Source organism: Ovis aries, chromosome 23, assembly GCF_016772045.2.
Source record: "Ovis aries strain OAR_USU_Benz2616 breed Rambouillet chromosome 23, ARS-UI_Ramb_v3.0, whole genome shotgun sequence".
NCBI classification, from domain to species: domain Eukaryota; kingdom Metazoa; phylum Chordata; class Mammalia; order Artiodactyla; family Bovidae; genus Ovis; species Ovis aries.
In genome coordinates this window covers 25,336,849-25,357,754 of record NC_056076.1, presented here as the reverse complement: position 1 = coordinate 25,357,754, position 20,906 = coordinate 25,336,849, and the positions used below count along the sequence as shown (strand labels likewise).

Genomic DNA, 20,906 nt, shown 5'->3' with positions numbered 1-20,906 from the left:
GTGGCTCAGACAGTAAGGAGTCTGCCCACAATGCAGGAGGCCTGAAGTCTGTCCCTGGGTCGAGAAGATCTCCTGGAGAAGGGAATGGCAACCCCTCCAGTATTCTTGCCTGGAGAATGTCAAGGACAGAGAAGCCTGGCAGGCTATAGTCCATGGGGTTGTAAAGGGCCGGACACGACTAACAGACACGCACTGAAGACATGACTTCTTTTGTAGAGCATGTTGGTCCCTTGGATCTCTTACCAAGAAGCAGGTGTGTTTGATTTTGGATCCCACAAACTATGTGCATGTTCCCCAGGAACAAGTGAGAAATTGATCATCCCTACCATCTTTAACTTTCCCCTTCAACTCTTCTCCTATTCTCAGAGGGTGGGCTGACTTGCTTAGATTCACAAAGAATCCTCCCTTCACAAAGTAGGTCTTTTGCCCATGGATCATGTCTTTTCAGATCCTTTATTTATTTATGGCTGTGCTAGGTCTTTGCTGCTGACGGGCTTTTCTCTAGTTGCAGCGAGGGAGGCTTCTCTCTAGTTGCGATGCAAGGGCTTCTCATGTGGTAGCTTCTCTTCTTGCAGAGCACAGGCTCCAGGGCCTTGGACTCAGTAGTTGTGGAACATGGGCTTAGTTGCCCGGTGGCACATGGAATCTTCCTGGACTAGGGATTGAACCCATGTCTCCTGTATTGGCAGGTGGATTCTTTACCACTAAGCCGCCAGGGAAGTCCTCCAATCTTTTTTTATTAGTGCAGAATGAGCAAAGACTGGTCTTGAGTGAAAGAAATACTGAGGGAAAAAAAATTCACATTTCAAAAATATTATCCTACATCATACTTAAGTTGAGAGTGAAACTCTGGGAAATGAGAAAGCAGATTGTCTCTCAAAAGAAATTACCCCAAGAAGAAAAAGTGAGCAAGAACTGAGAGATGGGTTGGGAACACTGGTTTTTCAGTGCTCTCTTGACTTTGCTTGATGGGAATACTCAGGAGGGACATGTGTTGCTGTTTTGCTACTTTAAATGTGGATGTCAAGCATGCTAAATTTCTAGGACATTAATGGATTTTGTATTATAAATCAATACATTTTTATTAAATGAATGAACAACAAACCGTGATGGACATAACTAGATATATTAAAGCAGCTCAGGGCTAGAAGAGCAGAAAGAACTTCACAAATGTTTACATTTGAAAGATTGAGATTAGAAATTAACTTGATATTATTGTTCTCAAGTGGCTCTTAATAATCTTGGGGCCCAGTATTACACATTAAAGAATTTGTTTCGTTAACAGTTCTCAGTCAGGCGTTTGGCTACTGAATGTTGACACAGGGGAAATAAAAACCTACAAAAAACAACCAATGAGCTCTGCAGAGCTGTGCTAAGGATATTGGACTTTAACTTTTTGATTGGAGGTATTACTACTGCAGTTGGCTGACCTGCCAGAGGGATCATTAAGACCAAAGGCTATACGTTATGATGTTTGCCTTTTAAAAAGTAAATGCTGCTCTGAATTCCATAGTTCACAGCTTTCAGCTGGTAGTCTCAGCATGACCTCTTGGGATCTGCCTTGGTTTCTGTGCTCTGCTGCCCTCCTCTCAGTTTCTGGCTTGGTAAGGAAACAATGTAGGGGAAAAATTTAGAAAAATTGGGGATAGTTGATAATGATTACTAAAGAACAACCTGTTTTTTGTTTTTTAAGGAATTTCAAAATGTTAATGAAATTAAATGTGGGTTGTTTTTTTTTTTTTTTTTTTTTTTTTTTCGGTGAGCAGGGGCAGGCAGAGTACTGGGAGTGAGAAGAAGACGCACCAGAGGAAAAGTCAGGGACATGAGATAAAATTATGTTTTCTCTGCAGTTTCATTGTTGTGTAACAAGTTTTTTTACGATAAGGTGGAAACTTGAAAATCACTCCGTTTTTACTAAGGAATGTGATATGTATTGCTGTTATAGGAATGTGAGACATGACAGAGTGAGTAATGAATGTCATGGGCACAGCCAAGGCTTAAGTCTTGTAGCATGGAATCGCTCTTCTTCTTCATCAGGTTACACCAATCTTTCTACAATGACAGGTAGTTGGTACCACAAACCAAGTTGAGGTTTTATTTATTATTTTTATTGGAATGTAGTTGATTTACAATGTTGTGTTAGTTTCGGGTTTGCAGCAAAGTTAATCAGTTATACATATAATCCACTCTTTTTCCTTCTTTTTCTTAAAGATTCTTTTTCCATACAAAGTATTGGGTTGAGTTCCCTGTGCTATACAGTAGGTCCTTATTAGTTACCTATCTTATATGAGTGGTTTGTATATGTCAATCCCAATCTCCCAGCTTATCTCTCCCTCCAACATCCCCTGGTAACCATAATTGAGGTTTTAAATGAAGTCTCAAATGCCTGGGGATAATCTTTAGTTGTGATTTTTAAATAATAATTATTACGTTGAGCTAATATTCTGTGAACAGAACTATAGCAGTGAGAACAAGAGATACCATGGGAGACTCATTAAAACTGTAATTATGAATGAATGCTTGATAATGTTTTTCGGGGGGTGTGTTGGCATTCCTCTGTGAGGGTGTGCCTGTGTGTGGCCAAGGTGTGAGACAATCAAGACACTAGTTAATATAAAAAAGGGTGGTCACCATCCAACCAATTTATCCTCACTGCTTGCCAGATATCCCAACTGATTCTAGCATGGAGATTCTAGAACCTACAGGTAATCTGTATTTAAATAAAATTGTCCCTTACATTTGTATGACATTTTATTATAGTTTGCCACATTCTTTCACACTATATCATATAACTGTCAGAATACCCAGAAAGCCAGCAGTGACCACATAGTACAGATATTCTGAGTATCCGAGTACCAGGAAGGTGAACTGACTTGCTGGTAATTGGTAGAAGCAGGAATAAAACCCAGACCTACTGTCTACAAGTCCAAGAGCGTTTTAAACTAGACTTCATTAAGAAATCTCAGGTTTACTTAGTTTTTTCTGCTGGGTATGTGGTCTGGGTTTCATTTGGTCTGCTGCTGCCCACTTGCTTCAGTTGTGTCCAACTCTTTGCGACCCTATGGACTGCCGCCCACCAGGCTCCTCTGTCCATGGAATTTTCCAGGCAAGAATACTGGAGTGGGTTGTCGTTTCCTTCTCCAGGAATCTTCCTGACCTAGGGATCAAACTCACGTCTCCTGTGTCTCCTGCTTTTGTAGGTGAATTCTTTACCGTTGAGCCACTGAGGAGCCCTTCATTTGGCTATCTGTAGAGAATCTATTTTCAGTTTGTTTGTTTTTTTTCATTTGCAAAGTATAGCCATAAGTTTTTTTTTCTGAAGTATTTGATATTGACTTCGAAGACAGAGTCTTGAGTGAAATGTGAAATTAAACCATGGTTAATGAGGTCTTCAATAAAATTTTCTGTTTAAAGCATCATTATAAATTATAATATTTTAATGCCAAGAATAAGTTATTAGATTTTTCAAATGAAGCTCCATGAATTTGTTAGAAAATCATGTTTAATGTGAACACTTATTGGCGGGCAGAACTCATGTTCTACCTTCTTTTGAATCTGAGAATTTGGCTTCTTGCTTCACCCCTTCAAATTCATACAACAGACTGTTTCATTTTTTATATGAAATGAGAAGACCCTTGGGTCAAAAAGTTATCTTAGACTCTGATTTAGTTCTCCTGAATACATGCCAGAAACTAATCCATAATATTAAGGTAAAAACAAAACCCCACAGATGGCTAGATGGAAATAGGAATCAATAAGACTATTTATGTCACAGACATCATAATAATATCATTTTCTTATGTGTTTGTTTCCCAGCCAACTCCAGAAATCTTTGGTGAGTCTTTTTGAGTTTTGCCTTATGTGACTGAGCATGGCGCAGCACACATAGTAAAAGAAGGTCGTGTGAATAATAGAGCAACAGCACAGAAGAACTTAGGACACATTTAATGCTAAGCACAATGCATACTTGCACTGAACTTTGGTCAAGCACTGGCTTCTTTTGATTTATTGAAGAACATTTTATTGTTTCTGCTCAGGGGTTCCACATACTCAGCAAAAAAAAAAAAAAGATGATGGTATAAGAAAGTCCAAACACAGTGACTGACATATTGGCATCCCATAAATGTCAACTATTGTTACTTTTGTTGTCTTTATGCCAAGTCAGATGGATGTGATGTTCTTCCTATTCAATTGTACACTTAGAGGTTTGGCCATATTATCTACCTTTTGAAACTAAAGAATAGTTCAAATATAGATTAGGAATTTTGCTTGAGAGTTCCAAGGTACATTATTAGCAAGGAATATACATATATGGGTTGCTTGAACTGATTTTATCTTGTGTAAACATTTGCTTCCTATCTAGTCATCTAATCTAGTCCTTCAAATTAATATTATATGGAGTGACCAATTTCTTATTCCTGAAGTTATTTGTCATTCAAGGGACATGTAGAGATGTATGCCAAACTCCATAGCCCCAAGCCTGACTCAAGGGAGGTTCTCAATCAATCGATCAATCAATCAATGTATATTGAATCAGAGCATGGTACTCTCTTATATGAGACAAAAGAAACTTGCTTACTTCTAATCAGTGGTTGACAAAGATTTTCTTCTTTCATAAACACAACATTCAATGTGTTTTTGTTATTTTTGTTAAAGATGTAGATAACGGACTTGACCGGGATATATTTGATATCAATGAAGGTTTGTGGATTTTAAATTTTACATTCTTTGTTAAGTGGGGAGCTTGAATCCAATTTGCTAACAAAAGTTTTTATCTTCCTTCTTAGATCTGGGACTGGATCTTTTTGAGGGAGACATCATGCTTGATGAGGTGAGTTGAAACAATGCAAGGAAGAACTTTCAGTTAATCACTGCAAGCTGAAATCGAGTACCTGGCAATGCATAGTGTGGGTTTTGTTAAACCCAACAGTCTCTAAGGATGTAGGATCATAGTTGACACATTTAGTCAATGAATACATTATGTGCTAAGGGATTCACATAATGGTATCTCCATCATTCATTACTCAGACTTCTTTGCAGTTGAAGACTGTCACTCATCTTGCATGCTTTGCTCTTACTGATCTAATTGATTTTCATTATTGCAATGCTTCCCTGGTAGCTCAGCTGGTAAAGAATCTGCCTGCAATGCAGGAGACCCGGGTTCGATTCATGGGTCAGGAAGATCCCCTAGAGAAGGAATAGGCTACCTACTCCAGTAATTATGAACTTCCCTGGTGGCTCAGATGGTAAAGAAACTGCCCGCAATGTGGGAGACCTGGGTTCAATCCCTGGGTTGGGAAGACACCCTGGAAGAGGGCATGGCAACCCACTGCAGTATTCTTGCCTGGGAAATCCCATGGACAGAGGAGCCTGGTGGGCTATAGTCCATGGGATCACAAAGAGTTGGACATGACTGAGTGACTAAGCATACAAGAGATTTTTGTTTTTAAATAGAACTTCACTGATTAAAGCTAGTTGAAGCAAAATTAAGTTGAATTGGTAAATTTAATGAATCTGGCTTTCTATCATAAGAGAGAGATTTTGTGACTTCTACTCTAATAGCTGAGAATAGTGTTGTCATGTAAAGATCCTCCTAAGATATTCATAAAGAGTACTGGTTCTTACCTCACCATCATAGCATGCAGATGAACACAGGTATCATGTTTAAATATCCCTCAACCCCCAAGGGAACTTCAACTCAAGAATCAGAGCTACAGAGTATCTGAGGTTTAGTCCTTGGCCTGCTCTTCTCCCCTTCTTGATCCAATCCTGTACCAGGGCTTTAAATGTCACCTCTATGCTGATGACTCCAAATATATAACTCTGGTTCATTCCTCACCCAAGGTCCCAACTGGTCTATCCTGATGCTAATCCATCAGTTCCTCTGGAATATTTATGAGATACCTCAAACATAATGAGTCCTCAATTCAACTCTGATTTCCCACGCATGTTGTCCCTCTCCAGTTTTCCCTCTTAGTAAATTCATCACCACTCCCTCTCCCCACTCCACTGAATAATAAGCAAAAACTCCAGGAGTCACCTTTGCTTCTTCCCTTTTCTTCACCTTGCCATCCTCTCTATCAGTAAGTTCTAACATTTCTATCTCCACAGTGCATCTATACTCCTAAGAAATCCACTTTTCTTCTATTTATCTACTTCAAATGCTGATCTCCTAGAATCTTTTCCATTCTGTCCCTGTCACCTGTCTTCCACAGCAAAATGATCTTTTAAATTAGCAGTGCTACCTTTTTACTTCCCGCTTTGAAACTCTTCAGTGGCTTCCTCTTGTATTTAGAATAATATCCAGGTTGACCCACAGCCTCCAGGGTCTTGCATGATTTAACTCCTGCCTACCTCTCTTCCTGTCCCCTCTCTTCTTTAATCTCGTTTCTTTAGGCCACTGGCCTCAAACATGCAAGAGATACCAAGCATATTCCCACCTCTGAGTAGAACAATGACTATTTCCTTTGTCTAGAATGATCTTTCCAAGTTCAGTTTGGTTCAGTCGCTCAGTCGTGTCCGACTCTTTGCAACCCCATGGACTGCAGCTCACTAGGCCTCCCTATGCAGCACCAACTCCCAGAGTTTACTCAAACTCATCTCCACTGAGTCAGTGATGCCATCCAACCATCTCATCCTCTGTTGTCCCCTTCTGCTCCCGCCTTTAGTCTTTACCAATATCAGGGTCTTTTCAAATGAGTCATCTCTTTGCATCAGGTGGCCAAAATATTGGAGTATCAGCTTCATCATCAGCCTTCCAATGAATATTCAAGACTGATTTCCTTTAGGATGGACTAGTTGGATTTCCTTGCAGTCCGAGGGACTCTCAAGAGTCTTCTCCAACACCATAGTTCAAAAATATCAATTCTTCAGTGCTCAGCTTTCTTTATAGTCCAACTCTCACATCCATATATGACTACTGGAAAAACCATAGCTTTGACTAGATGGACCTTTGTTGGCAAAGTAATGTCTCTGCTTTTTAATCAGCTACCTTGGTTGGCCAAAGCTTTCCTTCCAAGGAACAAGCGTCTTTTAATTTCATGGCTGCGGTAACCATCTGCAGTGATTTTGGAGCCCCCCCAAAAAAGTCGGCCACTGTTTCTACTGTTTCCCCATCCATTTGCCATGAAGTGATGGGACTGGATGCCATGATCTTAGCTTTTTGAATGTTGAGTCTTAAGCCAACTTTTTCACTCTCTTCTTTCACTTTCATCAAGAGGCTCTTTAGTTCTTCTTCTCTTTCTGCCATAGGGTGGTGTCATCTGCATATCTGAGGTTATTGATATTTCTCCCGGCAATCTTGATTCCAGCTTGTACTTCATCCAGTCCAGCATTTCTCATGATGTACTCTGCTGCTGCTGCTGCTGCTGCTAAGTCGCTTCAGTCGTGTCTGACTCTGTGCGACCCCATAGACGGCAGCCCACCAGGCTCCTCCATCCCTGGGATTCTCCAGGCAAGAAAACTGGAGTGGGTTGCCATTGCCTTCTCCAATGCATGAAAGTGAAAAGGGAAAGTGAAGTCGCTCAGTCGTGTCCGACTCTTAGTGACCCCATGAACTCCAGCCTACCAGGCTCCTCCATCCATGGGATTTTCCAGGCAAGAGTATTGGAGTGGGGTAGCAGGGGGACAATATACAGCCCTGATATACTCCTTTCCCAATTTGGAACCAGTCTGTTGTTCCACGTCCAGTTCTAACTGTTGCTTCTTGACCTGCATACACATTTCTCAGGAGGTAGGTCAGGTGGTCTGGTATTCCCATCTCTTGAAGAATTTTCCAGTTTGTTGTGATCCACACAGTCAAAGGTGTTGGCATAGTCAATAAAGCAGAAATAGATGTTTTTCTGGAACTCTCTCACTTTTCAATGATCCAGCGGATGTTGGCAATTTGATCTCTGGTTTCTCTGCCTTTTCTAAATCCAGCTTGAACATCTGAAATTTCTTGGTTCACCTACTGTTGAAGCCTGGCTTGGAGAAATTTGAGCATTACTTTACTAGCTTGTGAGATGTGTGCAATTGTGCAGTAGTTTGAGGGTTCTTTGGCATTGCCTTTCTTTGGGATTGGAATGCAGACTGACCTTTTCCAGTCCTCTGGCCACTGCTGAGTTTCCAAATTTGCTGGCATATTGAGTACAGCATTTTCACAGCATCATCTTTTAGGACTTGAAGTAGCTCAGCTGGAATTCCATCACTTCCATGAGCTTTGTTCGTCATGATGCTCCTAAGGCCCACTTGACTTCACATTCCAGGATGTCTGGCTCTAGATGAGTGATCACACCATTGTGATTATCTGGGTCATGAAGATCTTTTTTGTATAGTTCTTCTGTGTATTCTTGTCACCTCTTCTTAGTATCTTCTGCTTCTGTTAGATCCATACCATTTCTGTCCTTTATTATTCCTATCTTTGCATGAAAAGTTCCCTTGGTATCTCTAATTTTCTTGAAGACATCTTTGGTCTTTCCCATTCTATTGTTTTCCTCTATTTCTTTGCATTGATCACCGAGGAAGGCTTTCTTATCTCTCCTTGCTATTCTTTGGAACTCTGCATTCAAATGGTTGTATCTTTTCTTTCTTCCTTTGCCTTTCACTTCTCTTCTTTTCATAGCTGTTTGTAAGTCCTCCTCAGATAACCATTTTGCCTTCTTGCATTTCTTTTCCATGGGGATGGTCTTGATCCCTGCTTCCTGTACAATGTCACAAACCTCCATCCATAGTTCTTCAGGTGATGTCCAAGGAACCTTTCAAGTCTGGCTTTTTCTTGTCACCCTCATTTCACCTTCAATGTCATCCTTTCAAAGAGTCCTGTCCTGACCACTTTATCTAATGCACTCCCCCCAATTCCTTTATTCTTGTTCACATCTCCCTTTTTATTTCCTCTGCTACTATTAAATAGATCCTGTTTATATTTTTTTCTTACATGCTGTTTGTCTCCTCCACTAGAGCCTGAGAAATGTAGATCCACTGTTACCAATAGATCTCTTTTCTCTTGAACAGTGTTCATTTCATTAGCTGGGTGAATACGTTAATGAAATATTATGTTTTCTATTCCAAAAATTTCAATATTTTAAAATTTTTGGAAAACTTTGGCATAGCTCATGTGGAACTTTTCTCATATTGTGAGACCAAGATGATTGAGGTTTTGCTATCACTTTCTTTTTATATGTTTTTAAATCTTAATATAGGAAACTAGTCTATGAATCTACTATATTTATAGTCCGGTTTTACATCAATCATTATTTACATGATTTTACATGGTTCCTTCTTCAACTTTATCAACAAAGTTAATGATAGTAATTAATGATTTCCCATCAGAAAATCAGAGAATTGTATATGAACTGATCACATATCTTGTGCCTCCCTCTCACTCATCTGGCCTTTACAACTGCTTTGCCAAAACCCTTCAGGAGGTTAGGTGTTTTGAGGGGCCTGAGCCACCCATCTCCTTGCATGGTCCTGCAGTAGACCTTTCTCTGCTCCAAACTCTGATGTTTTGGGCATATAAACTTGCACTAACACTTAAAAGGATATGTAAAAATATGAATAATTGAAGTGAAATAAGATTAAAGGAAGTATTAATGCTTGCCATTCTCCTTATTAAAAAAGAGAAGTTAATGATTTCCTCCTAAAACTTTTGTTATGATATGATAAAAGTAGGTGTACACACACATGTGTACATGCATACACACACGGACAATCTGTTTAGGTTGCCTTGTTGTTATTTAGTTCCTAAGTTCTGTCTAGATTCTTTTGCAACCTCATGACTATAGCTTGCCAGCCTCCTCTGTCCATGGAATTCTCCAGGCAAGAATACTGGAGTGGGTAGCCATTCCCTTCTCCAGGACATCTTCCTGACTCAGGGATTGAACCTGAGTCTCCTGTGTTGACAGGCGGTTTCTTTACCACTGAGCTACAGGGAAGCCCTTAGGTTGCTTGGGAAAACTTAAAACTTCTTTTATTTCTGGTTTAACTATTGCTTGTTTCATAATTTTTGACTGATACCTTCAATGAATCCTTTCCCACTTATTTTTGACAGATGCAAGAAAGAAATGCCATCGTTGGAGAAAGATATAGGTGGCCTCATACTATTCCATATGTTCTAGATGATAGCTTGGGTTAGTATGAAATTTGGAGTGTCCACAAATAATGTATGTTCCTAACAGAATAGGATGACAGTATTTTCAAGGGAAGATTCACATGGCCATTAAAGGTTTTATTTGTTGCTTTGTGTGGCTGTGTGTGTGTATGTGTGTGTGTGTGTGTATGCATTATCAGTTGTGTCTGACTCTTTGTGACCCCATGGATTGTAGCCTGCCTAAATACACTTATGTAGAAAAAAAAATAAGCAAAATGAAGAATGAACAGAACCTAAATGATTTTGTAGAAATATTTGCTGAGTTTTGACCAGTAAAGGACTTCCCTTGCAGCTCAACTGGTAAAGAATCCGCCTTCAATGCGGGAGACCTCGGTTTGATCCCTGGGTTGGGAAGATCCCCTGGAGAAAGTATTCTGGCCTGGAGAATTCCATGGACTGTATAATCCACGGGGTCGCAAAGAGTCGGACGTGACTGAGCAGCTTTCACTTTGACCAGTAAAGGGATTAATTCAGCCAAGGTTTACGGAGAGCCTACTCTGTATTGGACAGTTGGAACATAAAGATTCAGAAGCTAGTCTTTCTTTTAAAGCAGAGGCTTCATCTATGTTCAGACTTTACACATGACTGAAAAACAAGCACCAAACAAACAAACAAAGCTCTAGGAACTGTCATTATTTTACTAACGTTTTATTTTGCCAAGTCAGGAATTTAACAAGAACCCACTTTCTTTTTATCATCCTCTTTTTATAAAATAAATAATGTTTTAATACTAAAAAGTCAGAAGAATCTAATCCAAAAGAAAGGATAAGTTTTCTATATTAGAAATTTATTGTCATGGAAAACACTAAACAAAATTCTCATTTTACCCATGGATTAATAAAAATGATATCACTGGCCCGCGTCAGTTTAGAACTGCCATTTGGGAAATTTTCGCTTAAGTATCATTTATTTGGGCTTCCCCCATGGCTTAGCAGTAAAGAATCTACCTGTATAAAGGAGATGCCAGAGACATGGATTGGATCCTTGGGTCTAGAAGATCTCCTGGAGGAGGGAATGGCAACTCACTCCAGTATTCTTGCTGGGAAAATCCCATGGACAGAGGAGCCTGGTGGGCTATACAGTCCACGGGGTCACAATGAGTTGGACATTGACTGAGTGACTAACATCATATATTTCAGTGTGTGTGCTCAGTCATGTCCAACTCTTTGCGACCCCAAGGACTGTAGCCTACAGGCTCCTTTGTCCATGGAATTCTCGAGGCAAGATACTGGAGTGGATTGCTCTTTCCTACTCCAGGGACTCTTTCTGACCCAGAGATTGAACTCGTGTCTTTTGCATCTCTTGCATTGGCAGGCAGATTCTTTTTCATTAGCACAACCTAGGAAGCCTCATTTCAGTAGAAATAATTATAAATCAAAAGCTAATTGTATAGAATGGAATAAATATAATGATTGATGATATATGTTCAAAGACCTATGGGAGCCTATTGGAGGACATTTAACTCAAGCTAGATATAAAGGCATATACAGCAGGGAGCAAGTGACCCTGTGCAGGAGGGCTGCTGTGAAGCTTGTGCAAGTTGTACTTCACACAGAGGTGCCGGGGGAGGTGGGGCAAGTGGGACTGAAATTACGTTTGCATCATATTCATCAAGAGGCATTCATCTCTTTGGATGAAGTGCTATTCATCCACATACCAAGACAGTATTGGCAGTATCTGCTCAGATTTGGTGCCCGTTTCTTCCTTCCCTCTTTCCATTCTTCCTTCCTTTCTTAATTAAAGTATGTTTGATTTATAATATTATGTTAGTTTCTGGTGTATAGCGGGGTGCTTCTTTCTAAGGCACTGTGTGGGCTAGTGCAGCCTCTGACAGCAACGGAAGAATGCTCTAAGAAGACAGATCACTATGTGCAAAGGCATGGGGAAAGGAGAAAGCCACTGGTTAGAATTAGGTTGAGAGTGGGGAGATAATGAAGTTGAACAGGTAGGCAGAATCCAGCCTTGAGTCTTTCCTGGGTTAAAGAACTTGGTGTGTATACCAAGGGTCATGTGGAACCACCAAAGGTTTTAGTGCAGAGATGAGATCATTATCACTCTGGTTGCAGTCCAGAAGATGTATTACCAGAGGCGCAGAAAAAAGAGTATGGAGATCAGTTAGACTGTTGAAGAAATTCAGAGAAGGATTAAAGCGTTTCTAAACCAAGACTCTCAGTGATGATAGACAAGAGTGAATCATTCTAAAAGAGGCTTAGGAAGCAATTAGATTTGGTGATTCACTGTGAGAGATCAAGAAGATGGGTCTAGGGAAAGAAGGGCTAGTGCCCAGGATTCATTCTTAGGTGACTGGGTGGATGGCAATGACTTTAACAAGAATAGGGAATATGTCTTGAAGAGGGAGTGATGGAGAAGTATAGTGGAAATTGCTTTTTGGCATGCAGGATTTGAAATGCTTCAGGCTCACTGTGGTGGAGACACCATATGATGTCTTGGTGTCTGGTCTGGCCATTCAAGATAGAGAAATCTTAACAGGGAGTTGCTAAGAGTATGGGAGATTGTTGAAGCCATGGGTGTTCTTTGGAAGGAATGATGCTAAAGCTGAAATTCCAGTACTTCGGCCACCTCATGCGAGGAGTTGACTCATTGGAAAAGACTGATGCTGGGAGGGATTGAGAGCAGGAGAAGGGGACGACAGAGGATGAGATGGCTGGATGGCATCACTGACTCGACGGATGTGAGTTTGAGTGAACTCCAGGAGTTGGTGATGGACAGAGAGGCCTGGCGTTTTGCAATTCATGGGGTCGCAGAGTCGGACATGACTGAGCGACTGAACTGAACTGAATTGACAAGTATACAATATAGTGATTTAAAATGTTTACAAGTTATACTACATTTTTCCTCATTACAAAATATTGGCTATATTCCTCATTTGTACAGTATATCCTTATAGCTTATTTTATACCTAATAGCTTGTACCTCTTAATCCCCTACCCTTATATTACCCCAGCCCCCTTCCATCTCTCCACTGGTAACCACCAGTTTGTTCTCTACATCTGTGAGTCTGCTTCTTTTTTGTTATATTACCTAGTTTGTTGTACTTTAAAAATTCCACATATAAGTGATATCTACAGTATTTATTGGAGAAGGCAATGGCAACCCACTCCAGTACTGTCACCTGGAAAATCCCATGGATGGAGGAGCCTGGTAGGCTGCAGTCCATGGGGTCGCTAAGAGTTGGGTATGACTGAGTGACTTCACTTTCACTTTCACTTTCATGCATTGGAGAAGGAAAGGGCAACCCACTCCAGCATTCTTGCCTGGAGACTCCCAGGGACAGTGGAGCCTGGTGGGCTGCTGTCTATGGGGTTGCACAGAGTCAGACACGACTGAAGCGACTTAGCAGTAGCAGCAGCACACTATTTTTCTTTCTTCTCTCTGACTTATTTCACTTGTGTAATTGCCTCCAAGTCCATTCATGTTTCTGTAAAGGGCAAAAATTTGTTCTTCTTCATGACTGAGTGGTACTCCCTCATGTACTTAATCTTCGTAATCCATTTATCTGGGTTCTTTTTTTTTTAAATTTTACAAAGTTAAGGAACTTTTTTTCTAAAAGAAATATTTATTTATTTATTTGGCCTTCCTGGGTCTCAGCTGCAGTATGCTGGATCTTTAGTTACAGGATGCAAACTCTTAGCTGTGGCTTGTGGGATCTAGTTCCCTGATGAAGGACTGAACCTGGGTGTCCTGCATTTGGAGCATGGAGTCTTAGCTACTGGACCACCAGGGAGGTCCCTCCATTCTTCTCTTGATGGACACTTAGGTTGCTTTCATATCCTGGCAATTGTTAATAGTGCTGCTATAAACATTGGCGGGGGGAGGGGGGGACGTTGTGTCTTTTCAGATGGTGGTGTGTTTTTGTTTTTTTCAGGTATATACACAGGAGTGGTCATATGGCAGTTCTATTTTGCTTTTTTGAGAAACCTCCATACTGTTTTCCGTATGAAACTCTACCAGTAGGGCTTTAGTCTTTTAGCTTAAGCCTTGGGTATCATCTGGCTGCTAGTGGCAACTCTCCTGAATGGGGTAACAAAGCAACCGTGTGTAGCTTCCCATGAGTGAGTTACAGTTGCAAGCCTGAGTGCCAGATTTGAGGTGAGTGGTAGGAAGTAAGAAGTGAAGGAGAAGGGTTAAAGGTGGGTCTAGAAATGAAGATCAAGGTCCAGGAGCAGGAAGGGGCTTCAGTTCAGTTCAGTCACTCAGTCGTGTCTGACTCTTTGCAACTCCATGATTCGCAGCACGCCAGGCCTCCCTGTCCAACACCAACTCCCGGAGTTCATTCAGATTCACATCCATCGAGTCAGTGAAGCCATCCAGCCATCTCATCCTCTGTCGTCCCCTTCTCCTCCTGCCCCCAATCCCTCCCAGCATCAGAGTCTTTTCTAATGAGTCAACTCTTAGCATGAGGTGGCCAGAGTACTGGAGTTTCAGCTTTAGCATCATTCCTTCCAAAGAAATCCCAGGGCTTATCTCCTTCAGAATGGGCTGGTTGGATCTCCTTGCAGTCCAGGGGACTCTCCAACACCATAGTTCAAAAGCATCAATTCTTCGGTGCTCAGCTTTCTTCACAGTCCAACTCTCATATCCATACATGACCACAGGAAAAAACCATAGCCTTGACTAGACGGACCTTAGTCAGCAAAGTAATGTCTCTGCTTTTGAACATGCTACCTAGGTTGGTCATAACTTTTCTTCCAAGGAGTAAGTGTCTTTTAATTTCATGGCTGCAGCCCCTTCCTGCTCCTGGACCTTGATCTTCATTTCTAGACCCACCTTTAACCCTTCTCCTCCATTTCTTACTTCCTACCACTCACCTCAAATCTGGCACTCAGGCTTGCAACTGTAACTCACTCATGGGAAGCTACACACGGTTGCTTTGTTACCCCGTTCAGGAGAGTTGCCACTAGCAGTCAGATGATACCCAAGGCTTTAATTTCACATCTGCGGTGATTTTGGAGCCCCAAAATAAAGTCTGACACTGTTTCCACTGTTTCCCCATCTATTTCCCATGAAGTGATGGGACCGGATGCCATGATCTTCGTTTTCTGAATGTTGAGCTTTAAGCCAACTTTTTCACTCTTCTCTTTCATTATTTATTTATAATAACCGTGTGTTATTTTTTCATAGCTACTTTTAGAAAACTTATAATTTTAAAAAATTATTATTTTTAAAATATTTATTAAGCTACATTGGGTCTTAGTTGCAGCATGTGAGCTTAGTTGCCTGTTGGTGTGTGGGATCTTGGTCCCCACGAGGGACTGAACCCAAATCCTCTGCATTGGAAGGTGAATTCTCAACCACTGGACCATGAGGGACGTCCCTGAGCATGTATCATTTGTGTGATATTGTAAATGGTTGAATTCTGAGTGCCTGTTAGAGATTCATGGATTTTAGGTCCTATGTGCGTCGTTAGGCTACTATTGACGTTCTGATGACACATCAGAAGGAGGATTATCTGCTTTGGGTGATGCTGGGTCATTGAGCCTTGATGAGGCCGATGAGTGGATATTGAAAGCAGATGATGGACATCTAAGATTGGGGAATCCCTGGTGGGATGGAGCAGTGTGGCACAAGATTTCCTCAGGCTGCTCAGAGCGGCATGCAGTTTCATGATCATCAACTCTTATGTCTGCAGTTTTCCATTCAATATTTTTGGACTTTGGTTGATGGCAGGTAACCAAAGCCACAGAAAGTGAAACCGCAGATCCATGGGGACTACTGTGCTTGGAACTTCACTCTTCTTTCTGTGCTAGTCTTACAATATTCCTGCAAAGTCGATTTTATTTCCCCTCTTAGCTGGTCTTGTGATAATACCAAAACTCCAAAGGTGAATTAAATTGGCAAAGATTATGCATCAATAGTAAATGGATAGAAAGCTAATGGGAAGTTGTTATATAACACAAGGGGCTCATCCTCGTGGTGTGATGACCTAGAGGGGTGGGATGAGGGGTGGTGGGAAGGAGGCTCTAGATAGAGGGGACATAGATATACTGATGGCTGATTCATGTTGTTGTATGGCAGGAACCAACACAATATTGTAAAGCAATTGTCCTCCAATTAAAAAAAATAGGAAGGACTAGAATAGGAATGGGGCTTCCCTGGTGGTTCAGACCATAAAGAATCTGCCTGTTATTCGGGAGATCTGGGTTCAGTTCCTGGATTGGGAAGATACCCTGGAGAAGGGAATGGCAACCCACTCCAGTAGTCTCGCCTGGAGCATTCCACAAACAGAGGAACCTTGTAGGTTACAGTCCATGGGGTTACAAAGAGTTGGGCACTCTAAGCAACTAAGACTTTTCACTTTTCACAGAATAAGAAAATCCATACAGAGAGAACGCAATGGTTTAATGGGTACAAAGTGTCCTCTTGGGGTGATGAAGGCGTTTTGGAACTAGACAGACAAGTTGTTGAAGAACATTATGCATGTGTGAAATTGCCCCTGCAATGTTTACTTTTGAATGGTTAATTGTTTTTATAATTGTTAAATTTCTAACTTAACAGTTGTTCATTGTTTTAATTGTATAAAAAGCATAAAGTTAGCTGCTCAGTCATGTTTGACTCTGGTTTAGAAAAAAAAGTAAGTAGTGAGGATAGGAGAGAACCCAGGTGTGTCTGGTTGGAACCAGTCAACACACCATCTTCTCTGCCATATGGTCACCCACTGCTGGCAGCCACCATCCTTCACTTCACCAGTACCTGCTCTGATTTGTGACTATCTCTTCATATGCACCTGATATGGCCCCTTCCCCCAGATTGCCCTCTGAGCTTCTTTTCCTGCATACCTTTATTGGTTTCTTGCCCCTGCCTTCTTTGAGCACTGTTCTATCTAAACTGTTAGCAGCAGTCAACTTGGAAGCAGTTGTTCTTATTCGTATTTTAGACCCTGAACTCATTTGAGAATCTTATGAACGCTCTCCCCAGAAATTGCACTTTGCTGAGATAGATATGAATAGAGGTATAGACATAATTCTTTGAATACTATCTCAACATATTCATGGTCCCTCTCATCTCAAGGTCTTCAGATTAAAAACTCTGCTGCAGGCCTTTAAATATATATTATAGCTTCTTAGATGAAGCATGTGACAGTGATGGTTCATTTTGGTTGTCTGTGAATGAGTATATGTGTTCTCAGAGGTAAGGAAACGCCCCCTCCTTTTTTTTTTTTTTTTTGCTATCTGCACTATCCTGGCTCCAGAGAAATATACATGGGGCAAAATAAAATAATCTGAAGAACAACCAAATACTTACATGTGATACTTAATTGATACTGTATACTAAGTTTTGTAAAAAATAAAATGCTAAATTTTCATAGAGGGATTAATTCATGATAAACAATATATTACAGGCCCTGTTTCCATGGTGAATTGTTCAATGGTGATAATTTTAATAAGTTTATTTTTGTTTGTTTTCTCCCTTCAGAGATGAATGCCAGGGGGGTTATTCTCAAGGCATTTGAACGCTATCGCCTAAAATCATGCATTGACTTCAAGCCTTGGTCTGGAGAACCCAGCTATATATCAGTGTTCAAGGGCAATGGGTAAATTGAAGAGTTTGTCTTCTAAGTGTTCTGAGAATTGCTGTGGCTGGGACATTGCATCATAGTGATTGCCCTGGACCCTAACCTTGAGGGAGGCTGGGGCTTCCATTGCTATTTGCTGGATGTAGTTTCCCTCTCGCCATAAAACCAGACTGCACTGTCTCAACCTTGTAAAGACAAGGAGGGTGGGGTCACATGCCATCCGCCCTAAGACTCTGACCTTCAGCCTGTTTGTAGTTTCCGCACTCCTTAAGTAAGTGTATTTGCTCAGTCGTGTCCTACTCTTTGCGACCCCATGGACTGCAGCCCACCAGGCTCCTCTGTCCGTGGGATTCTCCAGGCAAGAGTACTGGAGTGGGGTGCCATTTATTTCTTTTATTTATTTAGTTTAGCAGTGTTGGGTCTGTGTTGCTGCCTGGGCTTTTCTTTAGTTGTGGTGAGTGGGGGCTACGCTCTAGTTTTGGTGTGTGGGTTTCTCATTGCGGTGGCTTCTCTTGTTGCAGAGCTTGGGCTCTAGGGCACTCAGACATCGGTAGTTATGGCACATGGGCTCTAGAGCACAGGCTCAATAGCTGTGGTGCCCGTGCCCAGTTGCTCTGTGCTATGTGGGGTCTTCCCGAACCAAGGAGCGAACCCGCGTCTTCTGCTTTGGCAGGCAGATTCTTTACCACTAAGGCACCAAGGAAGCCGCTCTTTTTTTTTTTTTTTTTTTTAATATCTACTTATTTAGCTACCTCAGGTCTTAGTTGGGGCATGTGGGATCTAGTTCCCTGACTAGGGATTGAATTCAGGCCCCTTGCATTGGAAGCTTGGAATCTTAGCCACTAGATCATCAGGGGAGTTCTAATAAGCTCCTTACTTCTGCCTTCAAGTAAAACCCATCTGTACGCATGCAAGCATGTGTATTTAAATTTATTTTAACCGAAGAACTCTTGTTGTTGTTGTTCAGTCTCTCAGTCATGTCCGGCTCTTTGTGACCCCATGGTCTGCAGCACACTGGGCCCCTCTGTCCCTCACCATCTCCCAGAGTTTGCCCAAGTTCATGTCCATTGAATCTGTGATACCATCCAACCATCTCATCCTCTGTTGCCCTCTTCTCCTTTTGTCTCCAATCTTTCCCAGCATTAGGGTCTTTTCCAGTGAGTCAGCTCTTCGCATCAGGTGGCCAAAGTATTGGAACTTCAGTTTCAGCATCAGTTCCTTCAATTAATATTCAGGGTTGATTTCCTTTAGGATTGACTGGTTTGATCTCCTTGCTATCCGAGAACTCTTACTACTTTGCTTAAGAAGATGATAGTTATTTGACTCAAGGTCAGCAGTTCTGAGTAGTTTCTCTACCTGTATAGAACCCTTATTCAAGGACCATCTGAAAAATTTGGGGATATTCAGAAAAAATCAGGCCAGGCCGAGTGGAGGGTGAATTACTCCTTAACATTTGGTGTCAGCCCAAGTTCTCCAAAGATCATCTGGTCTGGAAGGCTTTTCATACCTCACTGGGTTTTGGGAGAAGTGCACGGTGTTTAGACACAAGTGAAAGATCTAGGATCTTAGGTAACCAGGTAGATTAGGCATTAGGGATTTAGCTCTAAGACCTTAACCTGCATCAATATAAAAGCCTCTCCTCCTTGTACTGTAAACTCCCCTGTCAGCTGCTGGTCTTCAGTGGGGAAGCAATTTACTGGGATGCAACAACTGTCCATCGGAGAGGGCTGTGACAAAATAGCAACGGTTCAACATGAGTTTCTCCATGCCCTTGGGTTCTGGCATGAACAGTCACGGTCCGATCGGAATGACTACGTCAGCATAATTTGGAACAGAATTATTTCAGGTAGGTTTATCTTGTTGTTTTACATTGTTTTAAACGTAAATACTGGATTTCTAAACATGTGCTTTCTTCTGCCATTGGTGTTGTCTATTAATAATGGGAAAACTCTGATGTTTTGATCTTACTTCATTTGGCTCTGGGCTTCCCAAGTGGTGCTAGTGGTAAAGAATCTGCCTGCCAATGCAGGAGATGCAAGAGACACAGATTTGATCCCTAGGTTGGAAAGACCCCCCTGGAGAAGGGAATGGCTACTCACTCTAGTATTCTTGCCTGGAGAATCCCATGGACAAGGAGCCTGGCAGGCTATAGTCTATAGGGTCACCAAGAGTTGGACACGGCTGAGCATATTTGGCTCTAACTCAGTAAGAGATGAAGTCCCTGATGGCCATTGGGGAACAGTTTTCCAGAACCCCAGTTTGAGCTGGATGTGATGTTAGGAACCAGTGTTTCCTAAAGAGTATTTTATGGAGCACTGTCCCACAATTTTTTCGCAGGTGTTTTGTAGAAAGGAATCTGTGGTCAAATTAATTTGGGAAATCCTAGGTTAAAAGAAATTACACTTAGCTATTTACACTATTGTACTGTTCGGAGTCTTTGCTCGACTAACGTGAATTGCAAATCTCCAGCAGGAGCGTTTTCCAAAGTGACTTGATCATGGTCTTTTTTTTTTTTTTTTTTTTGGAGTATTTGGTTGTATAATCCTTTGGAGCCCATATTGCGGAACGCTGCAGTAGTTGAACAGCTGGAACTTTTTGTGACTTTGTGCTCAAAGTCAGAAAGATTTCTCCACCCCTCCCCCCCTCCCCCAAATGTGTTTGTTTGGCTGCACTGGGTCTTAGTTGTGCCACATGGGTCTTTGTTGCAGTATGTGGGATCTATTTCCCAGACCAGGGATCAGACCTGGGCCTCTTGCATTGGGAGCATGGAGTCTTAGCCACTGGATCTCCAGGGAAATCTCCAGAAAGGTTGTAATATCCATGTCCGACTAGAACTCATGTTTTCTGCAGTGACATTTCATTTCTCTATCTGTCTTGCCTCCATAGGGTATGGTGAGGGGGATGGGGAGGCAGAGAAGTGAGAGGGGAGGGATGACATGGCTATCAAATTAGGCCAGTGAGGGCTGCTGTGTGCTGAGGGCCCCTGACACCACAATCCCAACATCACATTAGTTGCCCCTGCCTTTGCCCTGACCCACAGTCTGGGGGAAGACATTATAGCCAAGTCTAAAAGATTTCTAGAGCAAGAGAAGTGCTTAGCTTCAACCCAGGGCCTCGTTCTTCAGGTTTCCAATGTCTTATTTTTGTGAGAAACTTCTGCCTTGATTTGATAATGCATCTTTATGCATTGATGATCAGACCCATTTGTAGTGATGCTAAGTGGTCAGGAATCTTCTCTAAATG

The 20,906-nt window shown here is 41.6% G+C and overlaps 1 protein-coding gene across 13 annotated transcripts in view; it reads left to right on the top strand.

Moving 5' to 3' along the window:
• The first annotated feature begins 1,509 nt into the window (after nt 1-1,509).
• MEP1B (meprin A subunit beta) overlaps nt 1,510-20,906 on the top strand; it is a 35,434-nt gene continuing 16,037 nt past the window's right edge. The window contains exons 1-7 of one of the 13 annotated variants that reach the window (XM_042239185.1): nt 1,510-1,604; nt 3,817-3,835; nt 4,657-4,701; nt 4,788-4,831; nt 10,031-10,068; nt 17,564-17,681; nt 19,331-19,509. In XM_042239185.1, coding sequence (XP_042095119.1) covers nt 4,696-4,701; nt 4,788-4,831; nt 10,031-10,068; nt 17,564-17,681; nt 19,331-19,509 — 385 coding nt within the window. In that variant the 5' untranslated portion in view covers nt 1,510-1,604; nt 3,817-3,835; nt 4,657-4,695. Of the gene's footprint in view, nt 1,605-3,812; nt 3,836-4,656; nt 4,702-4,787; nt 4,832-10,030; nt 10,110-17,563; nt 17,682-19,330; nt 19,510-20,906 lie in introns of those variants that run through there. The other 12 variants (XM_004020447.5, XM_042239186.1, XM_042239183.1 and 9 more) reach the window with 12 other exon arrangements.